General features: G+C 40.9%; 1 protein-coding gene across 2 annotated transcripts in view; it reads right to left on the bottom strand.

The window, feature by feature from the left end:
• Window positions 1-492: 492 nt before the first annotated feature.
• Window positions 493-27,063, bottom strand: part of LOC143982196 (sprouty-related, EVH1 domain-containing protein 2-like) — a 107,110-nt gene continuing 80,539 nt past the window's right edge. The window contains exons 4-7 of one of the 2 annotated variants that reach the window (XM_077480706.1): window positions 26,223-26,302; window positions 22,683-22,727; window positions 20,650-20,811; window positions 493-18,966 (exon numbers count right to left, since the gene is read on the bottom strand). In XM_077480706.1, coding sequence (XP_077336832.1) covers window positions 18,289-18,966; window positions 20,650-20,811; window positions 22,683-22,727; window positions 26,223-26,302 — 965 coding nt within the window. In that variant the 3' untranslated portion in view covers window positions 493-18,288. The remainder of the gene's footprint in view (window positions 18,967-20,649; window positions 20,812-22,682; window positions 22,728-26,222; window positions 26,303-27,063) is intronic. The other variant, XM_077480712.1, reaches the window with a different exon arrangement.

Below are 27,063 nucleotides of genomic sequence, written 5' to 3' on the forward strand. Positions count from 1 at the left end.
TGGCTTGATCTCAACGGCATGGTTGGGGCAGTTCCTGGGTGAAGGGGCAGTCCCTGGGTTGGGACATCATGGATGCAGTTGTACTGATGACAGCAGAATAAAAGTGCCTAGACAGTAGATACTGGAGTGAGGTTTTCATTAAGTTGTACCTTTCAATGGTGAGCAGAGACGGTTTTTGAGCTGGCACCCTGTGTGTCTGAAGACAGTGAGCAGGTCTGAAGCAGTGCTGTGGATTTGCAATGTTTTAAGGCAATCACAGTGGTCATGTAATTGGGCTAACCTTCCCACCCCTGGGTGCAATAGCCCAGGCAAAGGGGCTGGGCAGGTGTGGCATTTAATGTACTCCGGGAAATATCCCTTTGACCCCATACACAGGTGTCACTAATAACACTCATCACACCAGCAATATTAACAAGGTAAGATACATTCTTGTTCATTAAAAAATAAACATGTTTAATGATTAACCATATTTCAAAACACTGAACTATCAGAGGGAATGACGTGATTTAATCTGCAGAATTACAATAAAGAAATTTAAAGACTTGTGATCAGTATAACATTTCAAGTTGTAATGGAAAATCAAATGCAATTAAACTTTGCAATCTGTTTCAGTACAGAATACGGGAATTTGTGGAAAATATAAAACACATTTAAAAATATCATGTACATTTTTTTTCCTAAAGAAATAAATAGCAAGGTTTAATAAAATTTAACTTTAGCCAACCCATTTTACGCACCATTAAATATTGTAGTTTTATTTAAACCAGTCCTTTACACACGGTGCAAGCAGCCATGTTAAAGCATGAGTGCCTCCATTGTTTCACTCGTTGTCAGTGAACAGATCAGCTAAAAATTGACCGAATGCACAAAATGGCTGCTGAGGTGACAATGAGTTCCCTTTAAAAAGCCTCTTGGAGTTAAAGACAGGTAACAATAGGGGGTGGTTTTGCCTCCCATTCCTCTGTACAAAAGAATAAAAAAAAAAAAAAAGTTTCAAAAAATAAAAAAATAAAATTGCTCCAACCACAAAAAAATTGTTTAATAGCAACCTTTTTTTGTTTGATACAAAATAGCAATAAAACATTCCAGCAATATACAGAACACTGCACAGCTAGTGCAAACTTTACAGGCTTGTGTGTGTGTTGGTTGTGTAAGATGCAGATTGGCATCTCTGTCCGCAGTGTTTGGCTTTCAAACTTGCACTATCCTTAACGGTTTCATCATGAGGCCTTGTCACTAATTCAGCAACCGTTTTGTTTCAATTGGAGAACAGAACAAAGGAAAGTAACTCAAAAGTGAAGCGACTATCCTCAAAAACCGAAAAGGTTTCAGCTCCCAGACGGAAAAAAAAAAGAGATCGGTTTGGTTACTATGCTCATCAAACAAATCTGCCACAATTCTTTTATCCTTAAAATTAGTTAACTGGTTAATAAAAGGTTTGACGGTAAGCAAATACAATAAGAAGAGTTAAAAAAATTGTATGTAATAATAGAAGTTTAGGGAAAGCCTAAAATACATTTTTTTAAATACCTCCTGCCATTTTGCTTAGGGAAAAGTTGTAACAGGATCTCTTTAAAGCCCACTACATGACCAACCTATTCTCACCTACATTGTCCCAACCCTGTTCCCGTTGATTGTTGGAGCATCTGCAAAATACCCAGCCCATGTGATTTCCTCCCCATCACAGTGCTCAGGCTTAGCAGCCCGTCACCAGGGTCAAGCATTGTCATGTAAGGCAGAGGTCACATCTTTAACCCTGTATAGGTTCTGACACCCAGCTTTGACAGGGATAGTACAGTAGAGGAAGTGTATTAGAGTACAGTACAAAAGGTAAGTAGGGGACAGTACATAGGGTTAGTACAGTAGAGGAAGGGTAATATTGGACAGTACATAGGGTTAGAACAGTAGGGGAAAGGTGCTAGGGGACACCACATAGGGTTAATACAGTAGGGGAAGGACAGTAGAGGACAGTACATAGGGTTAGTACAGTAGGTGCAGTAGATGAGGAGTGGTAGAGGACAGTACATAGGCTTAGTATAGTAGAGGAAGGATGGGAGGGGACAATACATAGGTTTAGTACAGTAGGGGAAGGGTAGTAGAGAACAGTTCATAGGGTTAGTACAGTAGGTGCAGTAGGTGAAGGGTGGTAAGGGACCGTATATAGGGTTAGTACAGTAGAGGAAGGATGGGAGGGGACAGTACATAGGGTTAGTCATAGGGTTAGAACAGTAGGTGAAGGGTGGTAGGGGACAGTACTTAGGGTTAGTACAGTAGGTGAAGGGTGGTAGAGAACAGTACATAGGGTTAGTACAGTAGGTGAAGGGTGGTAGAGGACAGTACATAGGGTTAGTACAGTAGGGGAAGGGTGGTAGGGGACAGTACATAGGGTTAATACAGTAGGTGAAGGGTGGTAGGGGACAGTACATAGGGTTAGCACAGCAGGTGAGGGGTGGTAGGGGACTGTTCCTATAGTTAGTACCTTAAGAGAAGGGTAGTGTAAAGCCTGGTACACACTATTACATTTTTCCGTTTAACCCAGCGGGTTGAACAAAAAACACCTGTCAGCTCTAGTCAGAGCTGCTGTACTAACGATTCAATGTTAGTAGAGTGATCCCCCCGCTAAGCTTTTGTATTCTGACAGGGGGACGGCCATTGGCTGAGAGAGCTGATCGGCTGCTGGTTTTCCACAATGGCAGATAGTCGGCCGGGTTTAAAAGAACGGCATTCAGCCCGTGTGTACGAGGCTTTAGTGGGTTGGGCTTTAATGGTTATCTGTGAAGTGCGTTAATGTCATGTGTCAACGTGTGTTGCATTAAGGCAGCATATTCAAACCGACAGACTTCCAACGTGCCCTAACAACCCAAAAATCGGCCACACAAAGTGTTTCCTGCAATGTACCGTAACACATTGGCAGGTTACCAGGTTGAAAAGCATGTGTTTTTGTCTATACAAAATGAACAGCGCCGCAATGCATCCACCCAAGACGGCCCTTAAGAAACAAATTTTGGCCATTGTGGCCTAATGGGTAAATGGACAGGGTTTCTAGTTTTGGAAAGGATGGAGACTGGTCAACGTTTACTTTTGTTGTCATTAGGATTTATATAGCACCAACAGTTTGTGCAGAGCTTCACAAAATAAATGTAACAGCCTAATTGTTTTACTACTTTTTGAAATGTCAATTCACCAAGCTAAAGGAATTATTTTACCTGGGTTTGTAACTGATATTTTCTCCCCAAAATTTTACATTTACAAAAATAAAAATTGCATGGATGTACAACTGTTATTTTGATTTAAAAATGTACTTTTATCACTAAATGCTTTTATTTTTATTTTTTCTTAGCTAAGTAATCCTGATTTCAACCCTTCAGCTGACTTCTTCTGACAGCCAAAGGATAGGGGTATTTTAAAGAGACTCTGTCACCACCTGTTATTCTGACAAATAAACAATTGGGGATCTGTTTTCAGGCTACTTACAGCACTGCTTGTTGTAATATTTTGACACTCCTAAGGAAAAATATCAGTGCTGCAATTCTATTCTAAAAATTGACACTACCAGATGTGCCAGATCAAGAGGCTTCCAGGCAGCCCTCCCCTTGCCCGTCTGTCATTAGTGTTTGACGGCATTGGAAGCTGCTTCACAGCAGACCCACTGTTGGGGTAGGGCTGCAGTTAGTCTACTAGCACTCCAGAAGTGTAGAATTTCTAGAATTGCATCTCTGATATCTTTTGTTAGGAGGGCCAAAGCAGGTAGGGCTGTAAGTACTGCTAACACTGGTTCCCTCCCTGTGTGTACTTGTCAGTATAGCAGGTGGTGATGGGGCCTCCTTAACACAAAAAAAACCTATGATAATCCTCCTAAATTGCATTTTACAGAATACAATGAAAATTGATAATATAATGCTTGTGCAGTAAACTCTGATACAAGCAGGGCAAGGGGTGGGCAGGAGGGGAAGATGCCCTGGGTGGTGCAGTGGTCTACTGTAGGGATGGGGATGCCATGTGGTGAGCTCATTCTGTTACAAGGCTGGCAGGAGGCTGACTACTCCTGCCAGCCCAGCGTGGGTTATGAGAGAGCTGGCAGGGGATGCAGGTTGTGTTCTCTCTTCCTTGCCTTCCTGCCAGTGCATCTTTCCTGTATTAACAAGCTGGCGGTGGTCTTCACAGACATACTGAAGCACTGCACTGGCAGGAAGGTGGAGGGGGATAAAGAACACAACCCAAGTCCCAAGCTAACAGCGTACCTGTATATAAAAGCCGGCAACACTGTCCCTGGTGCTGCCCAGAACTGACAGCAGCCTCTGAGGGTATGAATGGCTTTGGTTATGTTATGTATGACCCATTAATGTTGTATGAATTGGTTTGAAGGTAAACTAACCCATTCATGTGAATGTAGAAAGCTGAGGACAATGGTGACTTAAGACTGTACTCACTTCAGGGATCAGAACTGTGAATAGATTTGCTAACAAACACAAATCCATTCATAAAAGTAAAAAAAAAAAAAAAAGAATTTTAAAAACAGAAATGTAAAATTGGGGTACATTCACACAAGTGGCTACATTAGAACACAGCAGTAATGCAGATGTTCCAACTGCAGTGCATTGTTTCTGAGGACCCCCTGTGTGGCTCTGAAACATTGCACTTGTTCTTTAGTGATGAGATCATTCTGCAATAAAAGCTTTCGACTACATTTGAAGATCCATGGTGTGCTGGCAAATATGTACATTGATCCCTGTTGTATTCAATATCCAGCTGATAGTCGCTACAGCACTCATTACTGATGAGCCTTGTGATCCAGGAATGTGTGCGATGGGAATACAGATAAGACCCAGTCACTGGGCATAATGTGCTTTCACTAGAGACTATCAACTGTAACCAAGGAAAAAAAGCAGCTGTGGGGATGCACCTGAACATACCTTTACTTATCTTACAGAACACTCTGGGAGCTCCTGAACCAAACACTGACTTCCTACTTGGAAAGTCAGTGCTTTGGCACGCCCCTTAAAATTGATTCCTCCTTATTGGTTGCAAGGTTAGGGGGATGTCAGAACTGGAGGCACCTGCTTTTGACTACTTAGTTTTGTGGAAATAAAGTCAAACTTCAGACAAAAAGTGTTTATGGTTACGGATAGAGTACGGAAGAGTTACAATCTTTGCCAAGTCTTTATTTTTGTGTGTGACCCCAATGATGGGATTTGATATCACTTCCCTGGAATAGAAATGCACAGACCCCATAAAAACATTAATGAAGAGATATGTTCACGTCTCACAAGCCAATAATGATATGGCCATCCTCCAGGCAAACTAGGTGCCAAAAGTCAGCTAGGGGTTCATCCTATGCCATGAACAACCAATGATTCCAATAAGAAAAAGACATGAACACACCAAAATTCAAAGTGGGTATAACTTTATTGTTCATTACAAATAAACACAGAGTTCCTGTCTGGGATCTCTCCTTCTAACGTTTTTGACCTGAAAGACTGGGCTTAATTGTAGAGACAATGTTTGAGTCTTGAGTCTCGAAGTTTGTGTGTCTGGAACACTAAAGTTATAGCCACATTGATTTTTTTAATGGCAGCCTTTTTCTTCTTGCAATAAAAATATTGTCAGAATTGCTAACCTTGCCTCTCTTTACTGATAATGTGTTTTCATATTTTGTTGGGGTTCCCATTAAAGAGCTCTCCCATCACCTCTTATCCCGACAAGAAGAAAATCTTTATAGTCACTGCAGGTTGCAAAGACGCACAACCGAGCCTCTTACCCTTCCTTGCTCTAGCCAAAGCAGAATAAAACATTTTGGCTGCTGTTGGGCTTTAATCTAAGGATTGGTTTAATATAAATGATTAGCTTAGTTCGGATCTTGTTTTACAGGTTGGAACTTGTACACAGTTTAAGGTATAACAAAAGGCATTTTTTTTAGTTTTGGACAGAATAGAGAGGTATTCTAACATCTATCAGGTTTATATTGTTGTCTATGCCGCTGTTACAGAGATTCACCCACTCTATTTGTCCTAATATAGCGGGGAAAACCTCCAATGGGGACACTAGTTTTGTTGATCCTGGTGACTACCAGGGATTTTCAATCACTTTGAAGAGATTTCCTCATCTTGTTTTGGCTTTGGGACAGAAAGCGATGGGAAATCTCCCCAATGGGACACATATGGCAAAAAAATCTAAAGGGGTTATAACCCTGCCATGTTCTATCCAAAATAAATAAAATACCTCTATTATCTTACCAAGGTGGATATTTTTTTGCTTGGTTGATGAAAATGACACATCTAAAATATGGTCTTCCTCTCTAAGGAATGAATGCACCCAAACCCAATAATTTATTGATAGGTGGAGTCTGATGGGCTGATTCGCCCCTATCTTCTTGAAGATTTAACATACTTAACCATGAGATCTATGTGCCATCATTTCCAACTCTGTTCTTGAAATCCAAAATAAGAGTGGGACTCCTTTATAATGGCCACAACAGGTGTACAAATCCAGGAGTTCTAACACAGAGATTTCTCCATAAGAGAGATAAGAAATTGTCCTGTGATTTCCAAAATTTACCAAAAACTAAGATATAAATTTTGGGTGGACTGACCCTTTAAGATATTTGAGGCTTATACTGCATATGTCTATATCTCCACTATTACATCACTGTGCAGGAAATGTTATATTGTTTTAGATTCTGACCTGCTCAGCTATGACATGCTAGGCAAGGTCCTAATTTTTGTACATGGGCAATTATTTAAGGTTTGGAGAGCCCCTGAACAATTAGATTATTTTTACAAAAAGGATTTTTGGCTTTCGTAAATTGCATTGTAGCGCTCCTGCAATTTCTGTTCAAATGCAAATAGCACTTAGTGGGGTTCTGTTTTTATTTATACTGCAGCTCTTTCACAATGTTAGACTACAAAATAACCTCAGAGGTCTAATTTTAAAACCAATTTGTGAACCATTTTTTTTAGCAGTTTTAGTAGGGATGGTTCCATGTGTACACTTTCACAGATGAAGGGGAGCTAAGGAGCAGCCTTCTTTACACTATTATTATTAGGTAGTACGCAGTATTTTTATAGTGTTTTATATATTTTAATTTGTAGTTAAGTCAGTACAAAATATAATGTTTGTAAAAATGTATTTCTTTTTAAAAACTAAATATTATACATTAATATTTTATATTGACCTTTTTTATTTCCCTTTAACTTTTTACAGACTCTTTCTGAAGCTGTTTTGCTAAAACAGAGTAGGGACATCTCCACACCACCCAATCAGATACAGAATATTTTAAAAAGTCAAGGGTTCACAGGCTACCAACAAGCATGCTGTCAGGCCCTCTCTTTAAAAAAAAAAAACAGCATGTTTTGCAACCTGAGAGTCATGGATGCACCCTTTAAGAATTGTTTATTTGGTATATACTGTATACATTTTATACCAATAATTAAAAATACACATGGCTTTTTAAACTTGTAAACTTAAAAAAAATGGCATTACAATTTATTTGTATGTATAAATTAGAGATTTGGAATTTAGGATGCTGCTAAGTCACTGCTGGCAGGGGGACAAGGTGAGATGAGCTGCTAAGTCCTTGCTCGGAGGTGGAGCTGAGTTGCTTTGGTGGGAGAGCAGGGGTAGCTGAGCTACTGATTTCCTACTGGGAGTGGTAGAAGGGGAGCTGAGCTTTTTGAATCACTTGAACTACTTTAATGCCTTTGCTATGAACCTTGATGATGAATAGCTCTACGATACTGAGATCAGTAAGAGCTTGTTTTAAATCTCAGTTCCCACTTGTAAGGAATATGTAGATACTTCAATGTGCAGTACTGTGCTGTTGTTCCTCTGTTCAATCAACAGGTCAGGAGTGTACTCTGTAGGATGGTAATCTAACTGTGGTGTCTAGGAGGGGTGCCTGAATCACAATACCGGCTTCACTGAATTACAAATTAAATTCTTCAACAGGTAAGACAGTTCCCATATATGCATTTTCATATGTATTTGCCTGCTTGATTGAAGTTCATTTTTGATGAGTAACTTTGATAACCCGTGTAGTCCTAGCCACACAGTCATAAATGTATTCAAAATGTTTATTCTGACATGAGATTACATTTTTCTGTACAGTAATTCTCACGCTTCTGTACTTTTTAAAATTCAACTTAATTTATGATCAAAGTCTGTAAACAAATTAATTGATCCTGTGGAAAATCCTGTCTCTGTAAAATACCATTCAATCAATTTTTGATTTGATTGGAAAAGACAGGAAAAAAAGTGCATTCTACACTTAAAGTGGACACGTTCCACTATGCACTATCACTTCTTTTTTTTTTACGGTAGTTTTCACCATCTAAAAATTGGCTTGGCTTGTTTTGGAGCAGGGATTTTACCAGAAGTATTGGCATACAAAATGTTGCCACAATGCTGAAATCACTCTGTTATCCTATAATAACTAATGTAAAGCTGGCCATAGATGGATCGAAATTTGGCTGGTTCAGGAGGGACAGACTGAATTTCGATCCATGTATGGCCATTCCTAACAAACAACTTCTACTGAACAGGAACGTTGGAAAATGTTCCATCCGCTGCTGCAGCCATTAGGTTGCAATGCTGATCAATGTATCCTGACAGCAGAGAAGTCTTTTCTGTCAGAATAAAATAGCATGGTGGGGAGGATACCTCCATATACCTCACTTGTGTGGACAGGGGAACTTGTTTTTTTTACAATCAGCCCACTGGCCCATTTTTGTCCACCTTTACTTGGTGAAGAAACTATTACCAATGGGTACCTCTTTAATAACGTATTTTTTACTTTGTAACTAATCCTAAAATTAATTTTAAAATTGCAGATGCTAAAAAAAAAAAATTGCAGATGCTACCTTAACACCTCCCCTCCCCAGTATATGAGATGTTGCTGCATTCAAATGCTAGAAAATTGTTGGCAAATTAGACAACTAGAGTAAGATCTTAATGGCAAAGTGGGTGCCATCAAGTGCACCTAGCCTTTAAGTTAATCTTAGACAGCCTCAAGTAATATAAGTCAAGACTACATTTAAAGCGCTTGTAAGGCTGGGTTTACATATGTGTGGCCACAGTTTCCAGCCTGGAATCTGGAGTGTTTCTGTTCACCAGTTCAGCTGCAATTCTGGTCCATGTAAATATCTACCAGCACACTGGATCAATCCACACTTAAAATCAAAGAAAATCTCGATCCACCCCACATTTGCAATGCATCAGTTCTCTTTAGACCCACTGGAAATAATCACATGAAATGTAATTTTGCACACTAATTTAGAGGATCTGGCCGTTTCTTCATGAATTGGTATCAATTCCAAGGCAAAATCATTTGGATAATGAGGATAAAATTAACTTCACATCCACAGATTGTGCTGTGTATGGAATAACTTCAGCTATATCTATATGTCTACAGTCTGTAACACATCATATGGTTGTAGGAATAGAAGGTCAGAGCAAAACAGGCAGCGGTCCAGAGGAGGTACACACCCAGGCTTGTTGAATAGTAATTCTCTTTTGGGTTATTAGTTGTCCCCCAATTTTAGGCCTAAAACCTCCCTCGCACTGCCACATCAAATCCAAATAAATGGTCTAACAGCAAAGACCTAACCATATAGTCTGTGCTAAGCATGAATTAGCTATAAAGTGTACTTAGTTCCTTGTAGATAGCATAAGTTCCAAACACAGAGATTGTAAATCCAATGGTATAGTATACTTATCGAATTTCATTATCCATAAAGTAATCCTTAGTCCATATAGAAATCATCCAATATAAGTTTTTTTCCAACTTTAGAAGAATCTCATGTGGGTCAGGGATTGGAGGTGGATGGATCAGATACGTACCTGACCGGTTTCGCTGAGCCCCGTCTGCTGCATTAGAGGCTTAGCATAGAGTTAGATCTCCAACTCTAAGCCAACTCTATGCTAAGCCTCTGATGCAGCCAATGAGGATCGGCGAAAAACCAGTCAGGCACGGATCTGATATGTGCCTGTGTTTGGAACGTATGCTATCTACAAGAAACTAAATAGACATTACAGCTAATTTATGTCTAGCGCGGACTATATGGTTAGGTCTTTGCATTTTCTTTAAATGAGTGTGGGAAATTACATTTCATATGATTATTTCCAGTGGGTCTAAGTAGAATTGATGCATTGCAAATGTGGAGTGGATGGAGATTTCGTTTGATTTTAAGTGTGGAATTGTTTGTGGTACCATTTTAATGTTGTTATATTTTGATTAATAAAATTGATCATAATTGATCCGGTGCTTCTGGCTCCTCCTATCTGTCCAGAAGCTGCTTCCCATGGGGGCATTTATGTTTACTCGCTCCCAAGCCCCAATGCCTTGACACATACAGGGGGACTCAGCCCCACTCCTTTGTCACTGGAGTTGGTTAACAATAGCTCTCGCTGCTATCAATCTGCCCAACAAGGAGGGAGACAGCGGCAAGAGCCGCTACTCTCATGCACGCCGCTGGATTGGATCAGGCTCAAAGAATAAGGGGGGCTGGGGGGATACTGCAGCAGAGAAGGTTTTTTACCTTAATGCATAGAATGACGCTTTACAACCACTTTAAACAGCAGGCAACATAAGGTTACTCTGACAGCTTGCCCCAACCCCCCAGTCCACAGATGTAGCTTCTCCCTAGATCAGTAGTCCCCAACCTTTTTGGTACAAGGGACCACTTTCGTGTCAGCCAATATTTTTTGCCCTAGAGGACCAGAACCTCCAGGTTTGTGGAGCATAGGTGCACCCTCTTCTGCCTGCCATAATGCAGTTTCCAGTGCTTGAGTGATCAAGATATGCCATGCTTGGGGCCTATGCATATACTGATTTTCAGAAAGGCCATATTGCAGTACTTGTGAAAACCTTGGCGGTTTTCAGCAGCAAGCTGTCAGAGTAAAGGCAAAGGTACAATACTTAAGAGTACCTAGAATAGAGCTGTAGCCTTATACTTTACATTATTTGAGGGCAATATGAGTTTCTTAAAATACACCAAGGATACTCAGCATGTCAAAGGAATTGCATTAAAGTTAATGTAATACAATGGTCCTTTTATAGTAAGGCAAGGAGCTAAGAGCATAGTGCTACAACCCATACTAATCAGTATTTTTCTTTTCTGACTACACTAAATTTGCATTTCTCCATTTTATGAATGCATGTACCCATTTATGAAAGCTGGTCTTTACCAAGTACTTCTGGTATGGTCCACTACACTCGAACCACCCCTTGATGTGAGTGCATTTGTTTCTAGTACCCTCTAATGAATAACTGTTTGTCAAAAATATATTAAACTTTTTAAATAATAAAAAATAAGTAGCAAATGTGGTCTGTTTGGCACAGAAAACATGGTAGGATGTGGCTGTGGGGTCTCATGAAACCTCTGCAACATGTAGCCTAGAGCATCACTGAAAAACATGTGAAGGAAATATTAGCATTACAATGTATCTGCAGCTTTGTCCCGACCCACCAAGATATTGCCACTAAAACTATCAAGCCATGTATCAAACTTCTCATAGCCAGGCTAGCACATACGCTTTATTTAAGAGGATTCTCTACTGGATAGAATAGGGAGTATATGCATGGGCCTGGCTCAGAAGATTTTGACAAGCAGCTCTGCAACCTTGTAGGCAATATACTGCTGAATTTAGATACAGTAGGTGAACAAAAGTCTTGCAAGGCATGCTGCAGGTAGGGGGAGCTTCAACCAAAGATGCAATTACACTTTAAACCAGGAGATCCCCAGGCATTCATTCAGAAGGGGATACATCAAGGGGCCTTGGTGTTCTCAATGCCAAATGCCAGGTAGATATAAAACAAAATTGTATCTTATTATTCAGTAATCATTCGGTACATTATTACATAGGGCACAGCAGGATTAAAGCTAAACGCCTGGCATATACAGTAAATAAATAAATAAAATATCAGATATGTATTAATTAACAATCGTTAAATGTATTTTAAGATGCAACTAGTGTAATTACCGGAATCTGACTTGATATTGACTTCCTGTAATCCCCTGCACGATGGTGCTCAGACTTGGAGAGGGGAACAGCATTCTGAGCCGATCAGGTTCTATTGGTATCAATCCAGGTCTGTGAACATGCCTGTATGAGGGACGCAGGGATGATCAATGGTTTGCTGCTGCTCCTTCCTTGTTCAACAGGCCAGGGAATGTCCTGAACCAGGCTGCATTACTTAAATACAGTTTGTGCAGATCCAGGACCTCCTACCTGTGAACTTCATTACCTCCCAAAGAAGACTCCTATTTTCTTTAACTAACACATTTTGAATTCTGTTTAGCTAGTTTTGTGTATGGATCACAAGACTAGCTATACAGAATTAAAAATCTTGGCAATGAAAACAGTTGATGTATACTATACAGTATGTGGTTCAATTGTGTATTTACTGTAACTGTTTGCCTAGATTTCAGCTTTAAATGTGTATCATTACGTCCATGAAGAAAAATCATAACTAGTAAGCAATGCAGTAAGCATATTTCAATAAAATTATCCTTTGCAGTGCCCATGTATAGCTCCCAACTGTCCTTGATTTCGAGGGACTGTCCCTGATTTGGAGCAATGTCCCTCTGTCCCTCATTCCTCCTCATTTGTCCCTCATTTTGGTCTGATCTATATAGTTTTATATAAAATGCACTTTTTATCTTTCAAAAAGTTTTTCTCAGTGCTACACCTTTCATTAAATTTCAATAAAGGAATAGTGGTAAAAAAAAGCCCTTGTGTTTTTTTCCCCCGGTGAATTCTCCTTTAAGTGGGTGTGACAGGGGGCGTGTCCTATGCCTTCATAGTTTTGCTAGTAGATGTCCCTCAATCCCATCTCAAAATGTTGGGAGGTATGCCCATGCAGGGCTAAGCAACCGGGTCCCTTATTTTACTCTTCTTCCCAGCAGCACATACTCACCTTTACTTAACCAACAGAACCAGGCCTTGCCCAGGGTCAGGATTTTTTTTCCCCACCCCCATGAGGCACTGCAGGGCCAATCAGTAAGCACCAGCACAGTCCTGAGGGAGAAGGGGAAGGAGTCCCATGCTATTCTATACTGGAAAGTGCGTTTTTTTCTCTTCTGGCAGCTAAATAAAGTGGTGGGTATATATTGCGGAGGAGGGAGGAAATTACTATATTGCCCCATACACACGATCGGACATTCTGACAACAAAATCCCTGGATTTTTTCCGACAGATGTTGGCTCAAACTTGTCTTGCATACACACGGTCACACGAAGTTGGTTTGAAATTGCAAATGTCAAGAACGCGGTGACGTACAACACATACGACAAGCCGAGAAAAATTAAGTTCAATAGCCAATGCGGCTCTTCTGCTTGATTTCGAGCATGCGTGGAACTTTGTGTGTCGGAATTGTGTTTCCGACAACGGATTTTGTTGTCAGAAAATTTAAGATCCAGATCTCAAATTTTGTGTGATGGAAATTTCGATGGAAAAAGTCCAATGGAGCCTACACACGGTCAGAATTTCCGACAAAAAGCTCCCATCCAACATTTTCCGTCGGAAGATCCGACCATGTGTATGGGCATTAGTGTTATTTTGTTCTACATGGACAAAGCACACAGTCACTTTAAAGTGGAAGTAAACCCTTCCATCGCTTTCAGCCACGAAAGCCGCCATCTTGGCCTCTGTTTGATCTTCAACTGCCATGATGCTGTAAATGTGATTAGTTATGACACCAGCCATTGGATGGTTTAACAATTTGGTGGAGAGCACAACCAATGTGACAGTTGCATTCCTGACACATGCCGGAAATGTAACGGTTTTTTAAATGGGTTAATCTATGGATTCACTTCCACTTTAAAGCAGTATTAAACCCAAAAGCAAACATTTATTATGCTGCAGATTATTCATTTTGAGATTTGATGGCTGCATTTGTTTTCTTTTTGTAGGCTTTCTTTCCCTTATTTTTACCTGGTAATCCAGCTAGTAAGCCTGTTATTTTTTCAACAGAACAAACTGCCCTGCAGATATAGCAGTTGGAGGGTTGAGACAAATCATTTAGCTCTGACAGGGGTGCTTACAATGATCCATTTTTTAATTTATGTAAAACCTTTAGCCAAAAAATAAATAAATAAATACTGTTGCTGTATCGACTTAAAAATTGTTAGCTGGAGCTTGTCTTCAATTTGTTAGTGTATGTAAATCTGCTAGTCTATCTAATACACCCGACCCCCCAGATTAACAATTCTGCTGTCCAAAAGGTGTCCCTGTTGGTCCTTCCTCCAAAGTGGAAGCACTCTAATACAGGACGTGGTTACTGGCCAGATCACCAGGTGAAAACAGAGGGAAGAAAGCCTAAAAACAAAAAAAACAAATGCAGCCAACACATTGAAGGATTGGTAAATTGCAATATATTAAATGTTTGGTTTTGGGTTTTAATGGACTTAAAATAGCACATATTAGACTGTACAGGTCTGATATCCTTTTCATATATTTATGATTTGCTAAAACCCTAAACTGTACTGATGAATTTTACTGATAGCAAGACAAGCACTGACTGGGAAGGCAGTACATTAAACTGCTGTAATTGGCTGCCATGTGTAACTGCACAATCATTCTAATTGCATTGTGCTACTTAGTAAAGAACAGTCTGTTAAATTCACAAAACTCATACAGAACAAACTCATGAATTGGTACTCAATTTAACAAATCATTTAGGTCTCAGGTATAAACTCAGTCATTTTAATACTTTATCAATTATTACCATTGTCTCTGGCATAAAAAGTCATAGAACTCTCCCATCCTTCATTGTCTGTCACATCAAGTGCATGATTTTTTTTAATTTTTAAACAGCTATAATAAAGTAACACGTTTTGGATCCTTTCTTTTTATTATAAAAATTCCATTTGGCTTCCTCTGTATAGCTGTTTTAGTTAAACATTTTTATCCTTGAAACGTGTTCTCAACCAGTCACTGGCATAAATGCACATGTAAAAGAATACAGAGGACACCAAAGAACAGAATTGGGATACAAGGGCACCAATGGGAATTAATGGGTGTATGGGTGGTTCTGTCCAATAGGACTTAGCCAAGGATTGTCTGACCATCATCCGGCCAACCATAAACTAAGATTTTCTTTACACTGCAATGTTTTGAAATCTTCAGATCCAACCATATTCACTTTTCTAGTTATAGAGGCTCTAAGTACATGAACTCTAATGTTTAACTCCATTCTTGGGCATCTGTTAGGCCCCATTGCGGTACCTGCAAGCTCCTGGACAACATTATGTATAACATGGGAGTTCAATTTCACAAACGATAACATTTAAAAGGCTAGAATCACCTACTTTTTAACTTTACCTTCAATTTAAAGTGCAGATCCAACTGACAAGATTTTGTAAGTTGTAAGGGGAAATCATTGATTTTGCAAATAGTATTGAAAGTGGCCCTTCTATGAAAAACAAATACATTTTGACTGTAAATCGGCATTACTCCCCTAGCTTTGTAAAGTACATAAGTGCACGTTTGTGTAAAACTTTACATGTTTTATGTTCTGCAGTAAAATGTCTGGCACTTTGCTGTTTGAGACCTGGCATGGCACTGCACCAAGCTATTAACATGGTTTAGATGGGATTGCTGGTCATGTGATATGTGATGTCAGCAAATTCCATCCTAACCAGCCCAGATATCTTCAGAGGCAGTGAGGGGGAAGATAAACCTGGGAAGTAGTCTCTCTCTCTAAAGGCAAGTATGGCAGCTTCAGAATGCACGCAGAGAGAATGCAGGCCATTTGTGCCCTGGACAGTGACACTAGTAAATCTGGAACATGATAATATTAAGCTGAAATGCTACTTTATTAATAGCTAGTGTTTTTATGTGATCGTAGTGCAAGGTCCTCTTTATTACAAATTGTTTTCATAAATGAAAGGGAGGATCTGACTGGTTGACATGAGCAATACAAACAGTTCTTCATTCAAGTAAGGCCCAATGGTCTTTATAATCTCAATTACTTCATGTCAAGATCTCTCGAATGGAGTTTAGACGTTTGCAAGATTCCATGAAGGAAAAAGTTAGATACTCTTGCTACAGGTGTTCCCTTAAGATTTAAAAAGATCTGTCACTTTAAAAAAAGCTCCCTGCAGGTACAGCTATCAAGCACCTTTTATTGCCACCTATATGTCCAAATGCTGGGCATTCTGCACTTTCAGGCAGTGACAGAGTTTTACCACAACCACCCCTCCAAAACACACATTTTTCTTGTCCAGAGAAGAAGCCCATCAAAGTGATGGGGTCAATAAGATCATATAGGGGTGGCAGAAGCAACCAAGCTTTGACTCTTCCTGGAAATTAGAATAACCTGGCATTTGGGCATTGAGGGAGCAATGAAAGCTGTTACAGGTATGCTAGTGTTAAAAAAAAGTCCAGCTAAAATACTAGGGTGGAGTAATCTTATAAGCGATTACTTTGATGTCTAAATCAGATTGCTTTCATGACCTTCCTAGAGTCATAGTATTGTCTGTTTTCTGACTTCAAATTTACTGTTACTAGTTGAAATATCCAAACATAGTTCAGCTGCAATCATTGTAGATATAGTTTCCCAGGCTCTGAGATGTCTATCAACTATACTAATCCATTATGGAGCTCTGTACCTCAACAAGGTTTGTTTATTAATACAGGGGCTTATTTAATAAGGACAAAAGTACTGAGCAAAGTGCAATAACCTATAGCGACCAATCAGAATTTATCATTCTCCAATCTGACCACTGTAAACTGAACTCTCATCGGTTGCTGTGAGCAAATATCCATTGTACATAATTGACGACCTCTGCACTGCCGGATAACATTCCTCAAGTGGTGAAAACAGCAGTGATGTACAATAGACTATGGCAATTATTTAGACATTTAGGTTCCAACAACTTAGTGTAGCAATGCTAGTGAAACGATTATTTCTGATTGGATGCTTGGGCTTCTGTATACTGCTCTTTGGCCTTATTAAATAAAGGTCACTGTGTCTGTGTCATGAATTGCAATATGATGGGGTGAGACTGATTGAACTATAATAAATAAAGTTGGGAATAAAAAAAGTATTAATCTGACATTATAACTATTTTACATTAATTACATAACATAGTACTGAAATAAATTATACCCTTTCAATGGCAAAATATATCATTTTGGCCTAGTTCTGAATGTTAAACATACCTTACAACTGTCCCGATTTGAGTACAAATTTTTTGAGGTTTAGGAAAAATAAGTGTGGTATGCCCATATATGGGTATCTTGGGCAAAATGGATGGAGCTTGGGGCAAATCGGGCTGATCTTCAAGTGCTTTGATTTTGTAGAACCATTGTTAGGTATATATTAACCAAGAAATTACAACATAAAAGTATTACAACAATCAAGTAGTAGGTAAAATAAATATATCAGCCAAATGAATTCCTCTTAGAGACAATGGAAACCAACCAAGCCTCAAACCTCCTTCTAAGATGCAGCTTTCTGGAATTTGGGGCTGATTCATTAAAACTGGAGCAAAAGTGGAGCTGCTGTCCATAGCAAGCAGTAACTTTTTATCTTTCAAATGAGCAATGGGACCTAATTGTTAAAACTTTAACAGAGAATAATTGAGCTGTTTTCCACAGTTTTTCTATTCTTTTCCTACTTGGTACAAATTATTACTTCTGGGTTGAGTTAGGAAGTGTTTAAACCAGTTTTAGATTTTTTTTATTGGGATCTGTTTTTCCACTTGGAGGGATTTCCCCTCACTTATTGACGTTTTGTTACTAGGACATGAAGTAAGGGGGATTTCCTCAATTAGGCCAGCTTGAAAGACCTGTAAGATGACCTAACATTTTCCAGTGTTTTGTCTGTAGTTAGGTTTTGATCTGACAGGTGAAACCAGATTGGTTGCTGTAGCCAACGTTTCCTCTTTTCATAACTCAGCCCAAGTGTATTGTATTGGCCTCTTTGGTCATCATCTCCAATTTTACTCCAGTTTTCCTAAATTAGTCCCAGTGAGTTCCAAACTGACCTTATCTCATTTTGGTCTTCTTTGGAATCTAAACCCCGACCTGTAATAAATAACAGACTGGTATATTGTTAGGCTGAATTGTAATTGCTGTAACTACCGTTTAACAGAATTCTCTCCTGCCTCTATTTGGTAGGTCATTGCCTTTGCAGCCTGTCTGAATAAAACACAAATCTCCGGCCAGACGCAAGACCTGCGCACTCACAAACATGGCGGCAGATCTCACCATATACATAGTTGCTGGCTCTCAGGAGGTTAGAGACAGAACATTAAATTTTCCTCCTTGCACCCTGTTCTCCTCCCCTCACCGCACTGCCTTATGCTTACCCCCACAGCAGCCACAGTGTTCCCCGCACCAGTGGCATGCCCGTAGTGGGATGTAGCAGCACATGCAGGGGACCACGAGGGACAAGGCTACCAGGGCAGCCCAGCGTATGCAAAAGTGGGGGTGCCCTGGGTCGCAGGAGCAGGGGTCCGAATACTCGCCTTCTGAGTCTGACATGCAGTGGTACAGTAAGCTCTCAGCACACCACATGCAGGAAAGCTGGTAGACACAACGCCCTATGGGGTCTGGAGCGTCCTGGCACTGCCCTCTACCATTTTCTTCGCTGCTGAACACGTCCCTGCAATACACGCAGCGGGCAGTGGCTGTGTCCTCCTCTCCTGCCATGTGAGAGTGTTCTTTAGACTTAGGAGATGGAGTGCCATGAATCCTACAGGAAGGAGAGGCTCTAGGGTCCTTCAAAGGCCCCTCACTTTCCGCTGTCGTTGTGCCCACCACTGCTGGAAAATGCCTATCCTTGGCTTTGCTCCCGCTGGCTTTTTGGAAGTGGACGCGCAGGTCAGACTTGGGCTGCTCAGGCCGCTGAAGAGCCGCACGCCTGTAATCTTCGTACCCCTTTGACACCCACAGGTCTTTGCAAGGGTTGATGCTCTCCAGCTCTTCCTCGTCATGGAACGACAGGCGCTGCAGAGGCTGTGACTGTGAAAGATTGGAAATGTTATTATGTGACACTATATAACATGAAAAAAAACATACTTAAAATAAACCTTTCCATTCCCAGGAAATATAAATTTGTTTAACCTTAAAGTGTAAGTTCACCTTTTCAGAAAAATATAAAAGCGCAGATGCATCCTGGAAGCTCTGCAGAATGAAGAAGGCGAAGAGTGGGGATTTCAAATCCCTGGACTGCTGCAGCGGCTGTGTGAGCATTGACAGTTCATCATCCACGGAGGTACTGTAAGTACAGTGGGGACCAGGAGGAGTTGGGAAGGGCGTAGGGGTAAATTTTGTGAAATGGTGAACTAACCCTTTACAGAGATAAAGTACTTGCCCAGTAATGGTAAAATGTTTATAAAGTACACTCCTGACCACTTTATACTCAACTCTTCAGCGTTTTCCCATTGTTCCTTCTTCTGTGGTGGGCACTGAAAAATACTCGGTACTTCCGGGTATGAGGGAACATATGACCTCTTCCCACGATGCAATGCTTGAGCCTCAGGTGACATCATTGCTCCCTTTGAGTTCTGACAACAGCTAACACCTGATATTTTGGCAGTGACTGTGATGCAGGATAGGGTAGTGTGGCAGTGCTGTAGAGGTGAGTATCAAGTGGTCGAAGGATTGGCTTTACACAGACACTGTGAATGGGCAAAGTAACAGTGTCTCTTTAATGTTGGGATAATTATGTGTACTGTACCGCACCTAATATCAATTAACCATCTGCATGTGGTTATGCAGCCTTATGCACTTCTAGCAAACTTTGCATAAAAAACAGGGATTCTTGGTTTGTTATATTGCAATACATGTTCAAACTGCTCAGCTCTATCAAAATGATCCTCTCTAGCCAGTCCCTACTATACCAATAAAATGCCAAATATCTATATGTACATAGAATACTTTGGTAGACAGAGCAAATTTACAAACACAGGATAAAACCCTACACTACCTTATCTAAAATATGAAAAGCATATGATTCTGCTTTAAAATGTCAGTTAAAGCGGAGTTCCACCTAAAAATGTATATATATATATATATATATATATATATATATATATATATATGTGTGTGTGTGTGTATGTATATATGTAATTTTTTTTTGGTGGGGGGGTGGGCAGCGGAAACCTTCTTTTTCGAGGGTTACAGCTCCCACTTCCTCCTGGCGCACCCATGGTGCCGGAAGGAAGATCACCTCTCCCCCATCCCTCTCGGCCATCATCTGGGACACGTCACAGGTCCCAGATGATTGTCAGGCCAGCCACAGCACGGCTCGCACATGTGCAGTGTGTGCCGGCTGTGGAGCCATAGCTGGGCTCCCACAGTGACAATGCCGACGCCACAGAGAGAAGGGGGAGACAAGCACATCGCTGGACCCTGGGACAGGTAAGTGTTTGATTATTAAAAGTCAGCAGCTGCAGTATTTGTAACTGCTGACTTACATTTTTATTTTATTGGACCTCCGCTTTAATGTCATGACATGGCAGGGGAAGTTTCCCTGCTGTCGGCATACAATAGTTTAGGCGGTGGGATTCCCATATCAACATCAAGCATGTGGATGGGCAAAATTATTTTCTTTCGTTCAACCTGCTGGTTGAATAAAAGAAAATGAATTATGCATGGCTTGCTTAAGTCTGCACTGGCATAACAATCTGCGGAAAAACATACCTGTGTTGTGGGACTAACTGATGGACCAGAGGTAAAACCGAACTCTTCAGAAACAGGCGATCTCACATAGCAGCTGGAAGATGACTCGCTAGTGACGATGGTGATATGTTTTGGTAACATTTCCTTACGGCTGTTAGAAGATGATTCACTGTCAGTATGGAGCTGGTAAAGTGGAGGTCAAGAAACAAGAGGTAAATATATCAGTAGAGGACAGAAGAGCAGTGACATTGAGCTATATTTCATAGATTTGACTGTGATTTATTGAAAATGGGAATCGTTAGAACCTGCCAGGTTATTTTTTTCCTTTGCTCTCTGTATCCTGGTGAGGAGATTTAACTTAATTTACTTTTCTGAAGACACAACAGAAAGTGAGAGAAAATCTCCTAAAGGTGAGGGAAAATCCCCTCTAAGCCCTTGTACACACGGTCAGAGATTCTGACTACCAAATCCGTCTGAGTAATTCCGACGGATTAATTCCGGAAGAGGTCCGGAAGTGATGTTGCATACACACGGTCGGACTAAGTTGTCGGAAAACCCGATTGTACATAACGTGATGACGTTATTTTGTTAGACGGGACTACGTTCAGGCTAGTAGCCAATAGCTTTGGTCTAGGAATTTGATCTGAGCATGCGTGGCACTTTGTCCGTCGGAATAGGCTACACATGATCGGAGTATGTCTGATAGGAGCATTTTGTCGGAAAATTTTACCGGCAAGTTGGAAAACTTGGTCTGTCGGATATTCCGACGGAAACAGTCCAATGCAGACCACACACAGTCAGAATATCCGACAAAACGGTCCGATAGGACACATTCCTTGGGAATCTCCGACCATGTGTACAAGGGCTAAGAGAGAATCAACCAGAACAGGTATCATCACTAAAGGGTTTCCCCTGACCTTCTCTGTTCCAGTGACAACCATACCATTTTGGGCTTCCAAGATGTGAGAAGATAAGAGTCACAGTTCAGTATACACTTGTGCCAGTATTTTATTCTGTTGTCAGAAAAACTACTGCATACATGATATCTCCACTAAAAAAGACTCCCCACTCCACTCTTTAACACGCTGCACCATGAGAGCTTGAGGATAACGTAAGGTATGTACCATGGTGGTGAAACATATTAAGAAATTGTGTTTTTCTTGGGTGGAGACATCACGTATTCAGTCGTTTTTCTGAAAACAGAATAAAATACTAGGACGAGAGTTTAGGAGTATAGAGTGCGACTCTTCTACTCTTCCATCTTGGAATGTTGAGTGGAGACGGGGTAAACAGGAGCCAAAATCTGGATTGTTAGGAGGTGACAGGAGGTAGGGGTCTGGAGCAGTGCAGTGGATTCGGCTAATGTTGTTAATGATGTTTTTGCTAATGTGGGCTTACCATTACTTTCTGTCCCACTGAAAATAGGTTTTGGGACAAACAGAGAGAGTGAATCTCTCCAGAAGGGATACAAACAGTGACGAATGCTGATGGGTTCTAAGGCTTCCCCACTCTATTCAAAATTAACAAAAATGTATTAACTCGGTGCTTGTGAATTATATAAGGAACCTTTTCTATTGCTCTTGCATAGATGTATTTTATTGGGCACTAATGCTAGAGTGGACATGTTATTAAAATTTCCACTTCACATGAATCAACAACATAATTGTCATCACTTCAAAATCTTATTATTTTAAATAGCACCTCTTTTTTGCAATAAATAAAGATGCTGCTCCATCATGAGATCTACATCTTTGGCAGCCAAATTCACAAGGTTTCTGGTTAACAGGAGCATTGTCATGCTTCAAATCATTGGGCACTCTGTATAGTCTATTGTTTTTGATAAGAGATGGCAGCAGATGAGGTTCTATTATACTACTAACATTTTTTATTTTGACCTGCTGTTGGAGATTTTATCTCACTTTCTATGTAGGGAAACGATTGTCCCCATTAAGTAAGTAGTACGTAAGGAAAAATTCCACTAATGGATGAGTAAAACCTAACAGGGAACCTTGCTCACTTTTAAAACAAAAAAAAAAGAAGCTGTTTGTACTTACTGTAACATCCATTTCTTGGAGTTTGAGGGGCACAGGATTCAGAGACTATTGGGTTGTACAAAAAAAAGAAAAGAAAACAGTGACCAGCCCAGTATAACCCTTTCCATTCACAGTATGCCGCAGTTTTGTAGAAAAGAAATGGCAAAGTAAGATTATAGACAAAGAGAGGTGAAACCTGTGTCCCTTGATAAACTCTAAGAAATTGATTTTACAGTAAGTACAAAAATCCAAATTTCTTTCTCATGTAGTGAGGGATCCAAGATTCAGAGACAACTGACACATCCAAAAGCAGTCCAACTGAAGGGTGGGCAACAAAAACACTAAGGCCGCGTACACACGCGGGGACTGTTCGCCCAACTTTGTCCGTCAAACAGTTTCGGCAAACAGTCCGCTCAAAATTAGCATGGACGGACATGGCCACACACGACGAACGAACAGTTTGCTGAAACCGTGCGCGATGACGTGAACGGCACTTACGACGGGACGCAAAATACGACGTCCTATACATTGCATTACAACTTTCGGCGTGTAAATCCTTTCTGAGCATGCGCGGAACTTAGTTTGACGAACAAGCCTACACACGAGGGGACTGTTCGCTGAAACCAAGTTTCAGCGGACAGTTTTTCGGAAATTCCGAAAAACCTTGTTCAGCAAACTGTTCACTGAAACTGTCCGCTGAAAGCCCACACACGGGCAGACTGTCCGCCGAAACACTGTTCAGCGGACAAAGTTGGGCGAACAGTCCCCGCGTGTGTACGCGGCCTAACAGGCCCATAACAACAAAAAACAGAACTAGGGGCTGCCTGAAGGACCTTACACCCAAAGCTTGCATCAGATAAGGCATGAACACCTGGTAAAACTTGGACTACTTGCGGGATAAAGACCTGGTGGCAGCCTTCCAAATCTGAGAAACAGCTGCATAACCTGTTGCTGCCTGGAAAACTAATTTGTAAGGCAGCAAAAGGGCAGGCATATATGCGTCACTGGGCAGCCAATGTTTCTGTGCTGAGAGTTAGTTGGCTTACCAACACAGTACACTGAGGTATGGAAAGGGCCCCCAATGCAGAGCCCAGTTCCCTAATGCCGCGTACACACGTAGCCAACTATCCGGCGGACTTAGTCTGGCGGACTTCCCGCCGGACTTTCCGAACGGGCTACTTACCCACACACACTTTTTCAGCAGACTAATACGGCGTACTAAGTCCGCCGGACTATCCGCCGTACCTTTAAAATGAACAGACTCGCCCACACACGCGGAGGAAAGTCCGCTCATTTTGAGGGCGTCTCCAGGTAGCCGGGGCCAGCGAAGGAGGCGTCGCTGGCCCCGTCACCTGGTATGGACTTAAAGGGGAACCCCAACGCCGAAAAAATTGGCGTGGGGGTCCCCCCAGGTCCACATCAGACCCATGTCCGAGCACGCTACCCGGCCAGCCAGGAAAGGGGGGGACGAGCGCGCCCCCCCCTCCTGAGCCGTGCCAGGCCGCGTGCCCTCAACATGGGGGGGTGCCTTGGGAAAGGGTGGGCCGCGCGGCCCCCCCACCCCAAAGCACCTTGTTCCCATGTTGATGAGGACAAGGGCCTCTTCCCGACAACCCTGCCCGTTGGTTGTCGGGGTCTGCGGGTGGGGGGGGCTTATCGGAATCCGGGAGCCCCCTTTAATAAGGGGGCCCCCGGATCCCGGCCTCCCACCCTATGTGAATGAGTATGGGGTACAATGTACCCCTACCCATTCACCTGTAAATAAAAGTAAAAAAAAAACACAACACACAAGGGTTAAAATAGTTTATTGCACAGCTCCGGGGGTGTGTAGGGAATTGCTGACTGAAGGAAAAAATAATTGTGAAAAAAATAAAAATGACTATGGCTAGTAAGAACGGCTAAATGTTTCTCATCACTAAAAAGACACCCATCCTCTTAGGACAATGGCAAACAAACTGAGGCTTTCTGGGACTGGGAGGAGTTATACAGGACTGGTCACTGATTTTTGTATATATATATATATATATATATATATATATATATATATATATAAATAATAGAAGTAATTAAGTTAACTGCTGGCACTACAACCCAATTGCAGATATAAAAAGGGCAAGAGCACTCTTCACTCACCGTGCCTGACAAGAGGTCTCCAGTCCGCACACAAAAGTACTCCAAGATTAGGTAAAGTTGACAATAAAGTGAGTATTAATAAAAATGGATCTTTATTCAATCCAAGGGTGTGCATACTTTCCAAAATGGACTATGATCAATGCCCTGGTTGGCTGAAACATGTCAGTTGGCTCCATTTTGGAACACATGTACTCCTCTGGATTGAATAAAGATTGATTTTATTAATACTCACCTTGCTGCCGACTTCACCTTACCTATGAGTATAACCCAGTTGTCTCTGAATCCTGTGTCCTTCAATGAATGAATAAGAAAAAAACCCGGCTTTAATTTTGCCAATATCAATTCAGGTCAGAAGGTGGACTATATAAATGATAGTAAATTTAAAAGAGATTATACAGTAAATTATAAAAAATGTAGTCAGCTTTTTTTGAAAAATAAGTTCTATGCCAAATGGGTATCCTGCGTTGCTAATTATCTAAAGGACTATCATAATTGACATGATGCAAATACTGACTTAAAGTGGAACTTTATTCTCTCAAAATTGGCTTTTTTTAATCCATATACTGGTAGCGTTAGTAAATAGATAGGAAGGTATAATATATTTACTTGTTTTTTACATTTGTTCAGTTATGTTATGGTTTTCAGGCCTAGGCAAACCATGTGATACATCCCATGAGTCTTCAGGAGTGGAGGAGGGGTTTGGGGAAATGGATTCCAGGAAGTAAATGCTACATGACTCATCTGCCCTTACTCAAGATGGTAATGGCTAGAAATGCTAGAGGGTGTTTTTCAAAGTGATTTCTCAGCAAAAAAAAAGCAGAGAGACATAAATGGATGAAGAGGTTTACGTTGAATATAAAAGATGAATGAAATCGTGTTTTTGGTTTTGGTGCTCAGATGCAGTGTAGTTTCACTTTAAATATTCTTGGGAATAAGAGTGGCATAGCTAAGATCAAGTTTTTCAAAAAGGAACTAAGCAGAGTATTAGGTACATGGTCAGTGCCATACCTAGGATGGGGTCTGCCCTAAGGTACACAGCTGCATGGTACAGTGTGAATGTAGGCACAGTTGGGCTCAGTTGGGCACATTGGTATTCTGCCTGATGGTTTCTGCACAGAGCTGGACTAGGAAGCCATGAACACACATTCCAATTTCCAGCTCTAGATCTATGGTGGCACTGTCGGGTAGAGGGATCTGTTTCTCGACAGTATCAGAATAGTTCTGGTGGTGATATCACTGGATGGGTTGCTGTTTTTGGTATGCAGTGTACCTTTAAGTGTCTTTTATTCAATATCTGGGATAACGTGGATATAGAAATGTTTCCTGCCACACAAAACCAGGCATTGTGGTTGAGAGTGGCTGTCAATGTTATTATTTGGCAATAGAAACTAGTTTTATTTATCTTATGGTACTTTCTTATATACTTACTGGCATGACATCCTCCAAAGCTTGCGCTTCTTCCCGAGAGGTAGAGGATGATGATGAGGATGTTGAATGTGACATAGAGCCTATGGTGAGAGAAAATAGATTTATCACAAGTTGACTTTTGGATGTGATTTGACAGATAAGCTAGGCCCAGTTTGAGGCCTGTATGGATGTCCTCTGCTCCTTGGATGGCCCCCTTCAAGACACTACTCATATTTACATCTGCTGCCAGGTAGATCTATTAGGTAATATTCCAGTGCCCTCTCTATGGTAAGGAATTTCTGATCTGTTTTCAATACAAAATCCCTTAATTATATTCGCCATATTTCCCATGCTTCCCTTCCAGCCTGTTTGAACTGCATTTTCTGAGTACCTTCTGGCAGGATTAAAGCCTCTTGCCCCTCAATTTGTGCTATGCTACCTTCCTGCACCTAGTGCAAGAAACCGTAGTGGGAGTATATAATGATTTCATAGAAATAATAATCACAATAAATGGATTTACTGTGTTATTAAGATATCTGTCACGCCTTTGTACAGAATCAAAAATGTAGGCATCTCTGTTGTGCAAAATTTCAGCACCTATCAGCAACCATCTGAGGTGTAGGGCAGCCTGGTGCAGAAAATTGGGTGAGTAAACATTAGAAGAGCTGTAGAAGTAGGCTGTACCTTGTGTCTATTTCAAGGGTAATTTTTTACATCTAAATGAAGAGTACCTTTGAACACAACTTTATCATATTTGTTTCACAAAATATTGTTTAACACCTAGGTGTGAGCTCTTGTTTATCTATTTTACCCTGACAGCATGGCACCAACATTGAGGGGACCATTGTGAATATAATAAAGC

Source organism: Lithobates pipiens, unplaced genomic scaffold, assembly GCF_037356315.1.
Source record: "Lithobates pipiens isolate NorthernLeopardFrog02 unplaced genomic scaffold, aLitPip1_a1.2 Scaffold_1, whole genome shotgun sequence".
In the NCBI taxonomy this organism is placed as follows: Eukaryota; Metazoa; Chordata; class Amphibia; order Anura; family Ranidae; genus Lithobates; species Lithobates pipiens.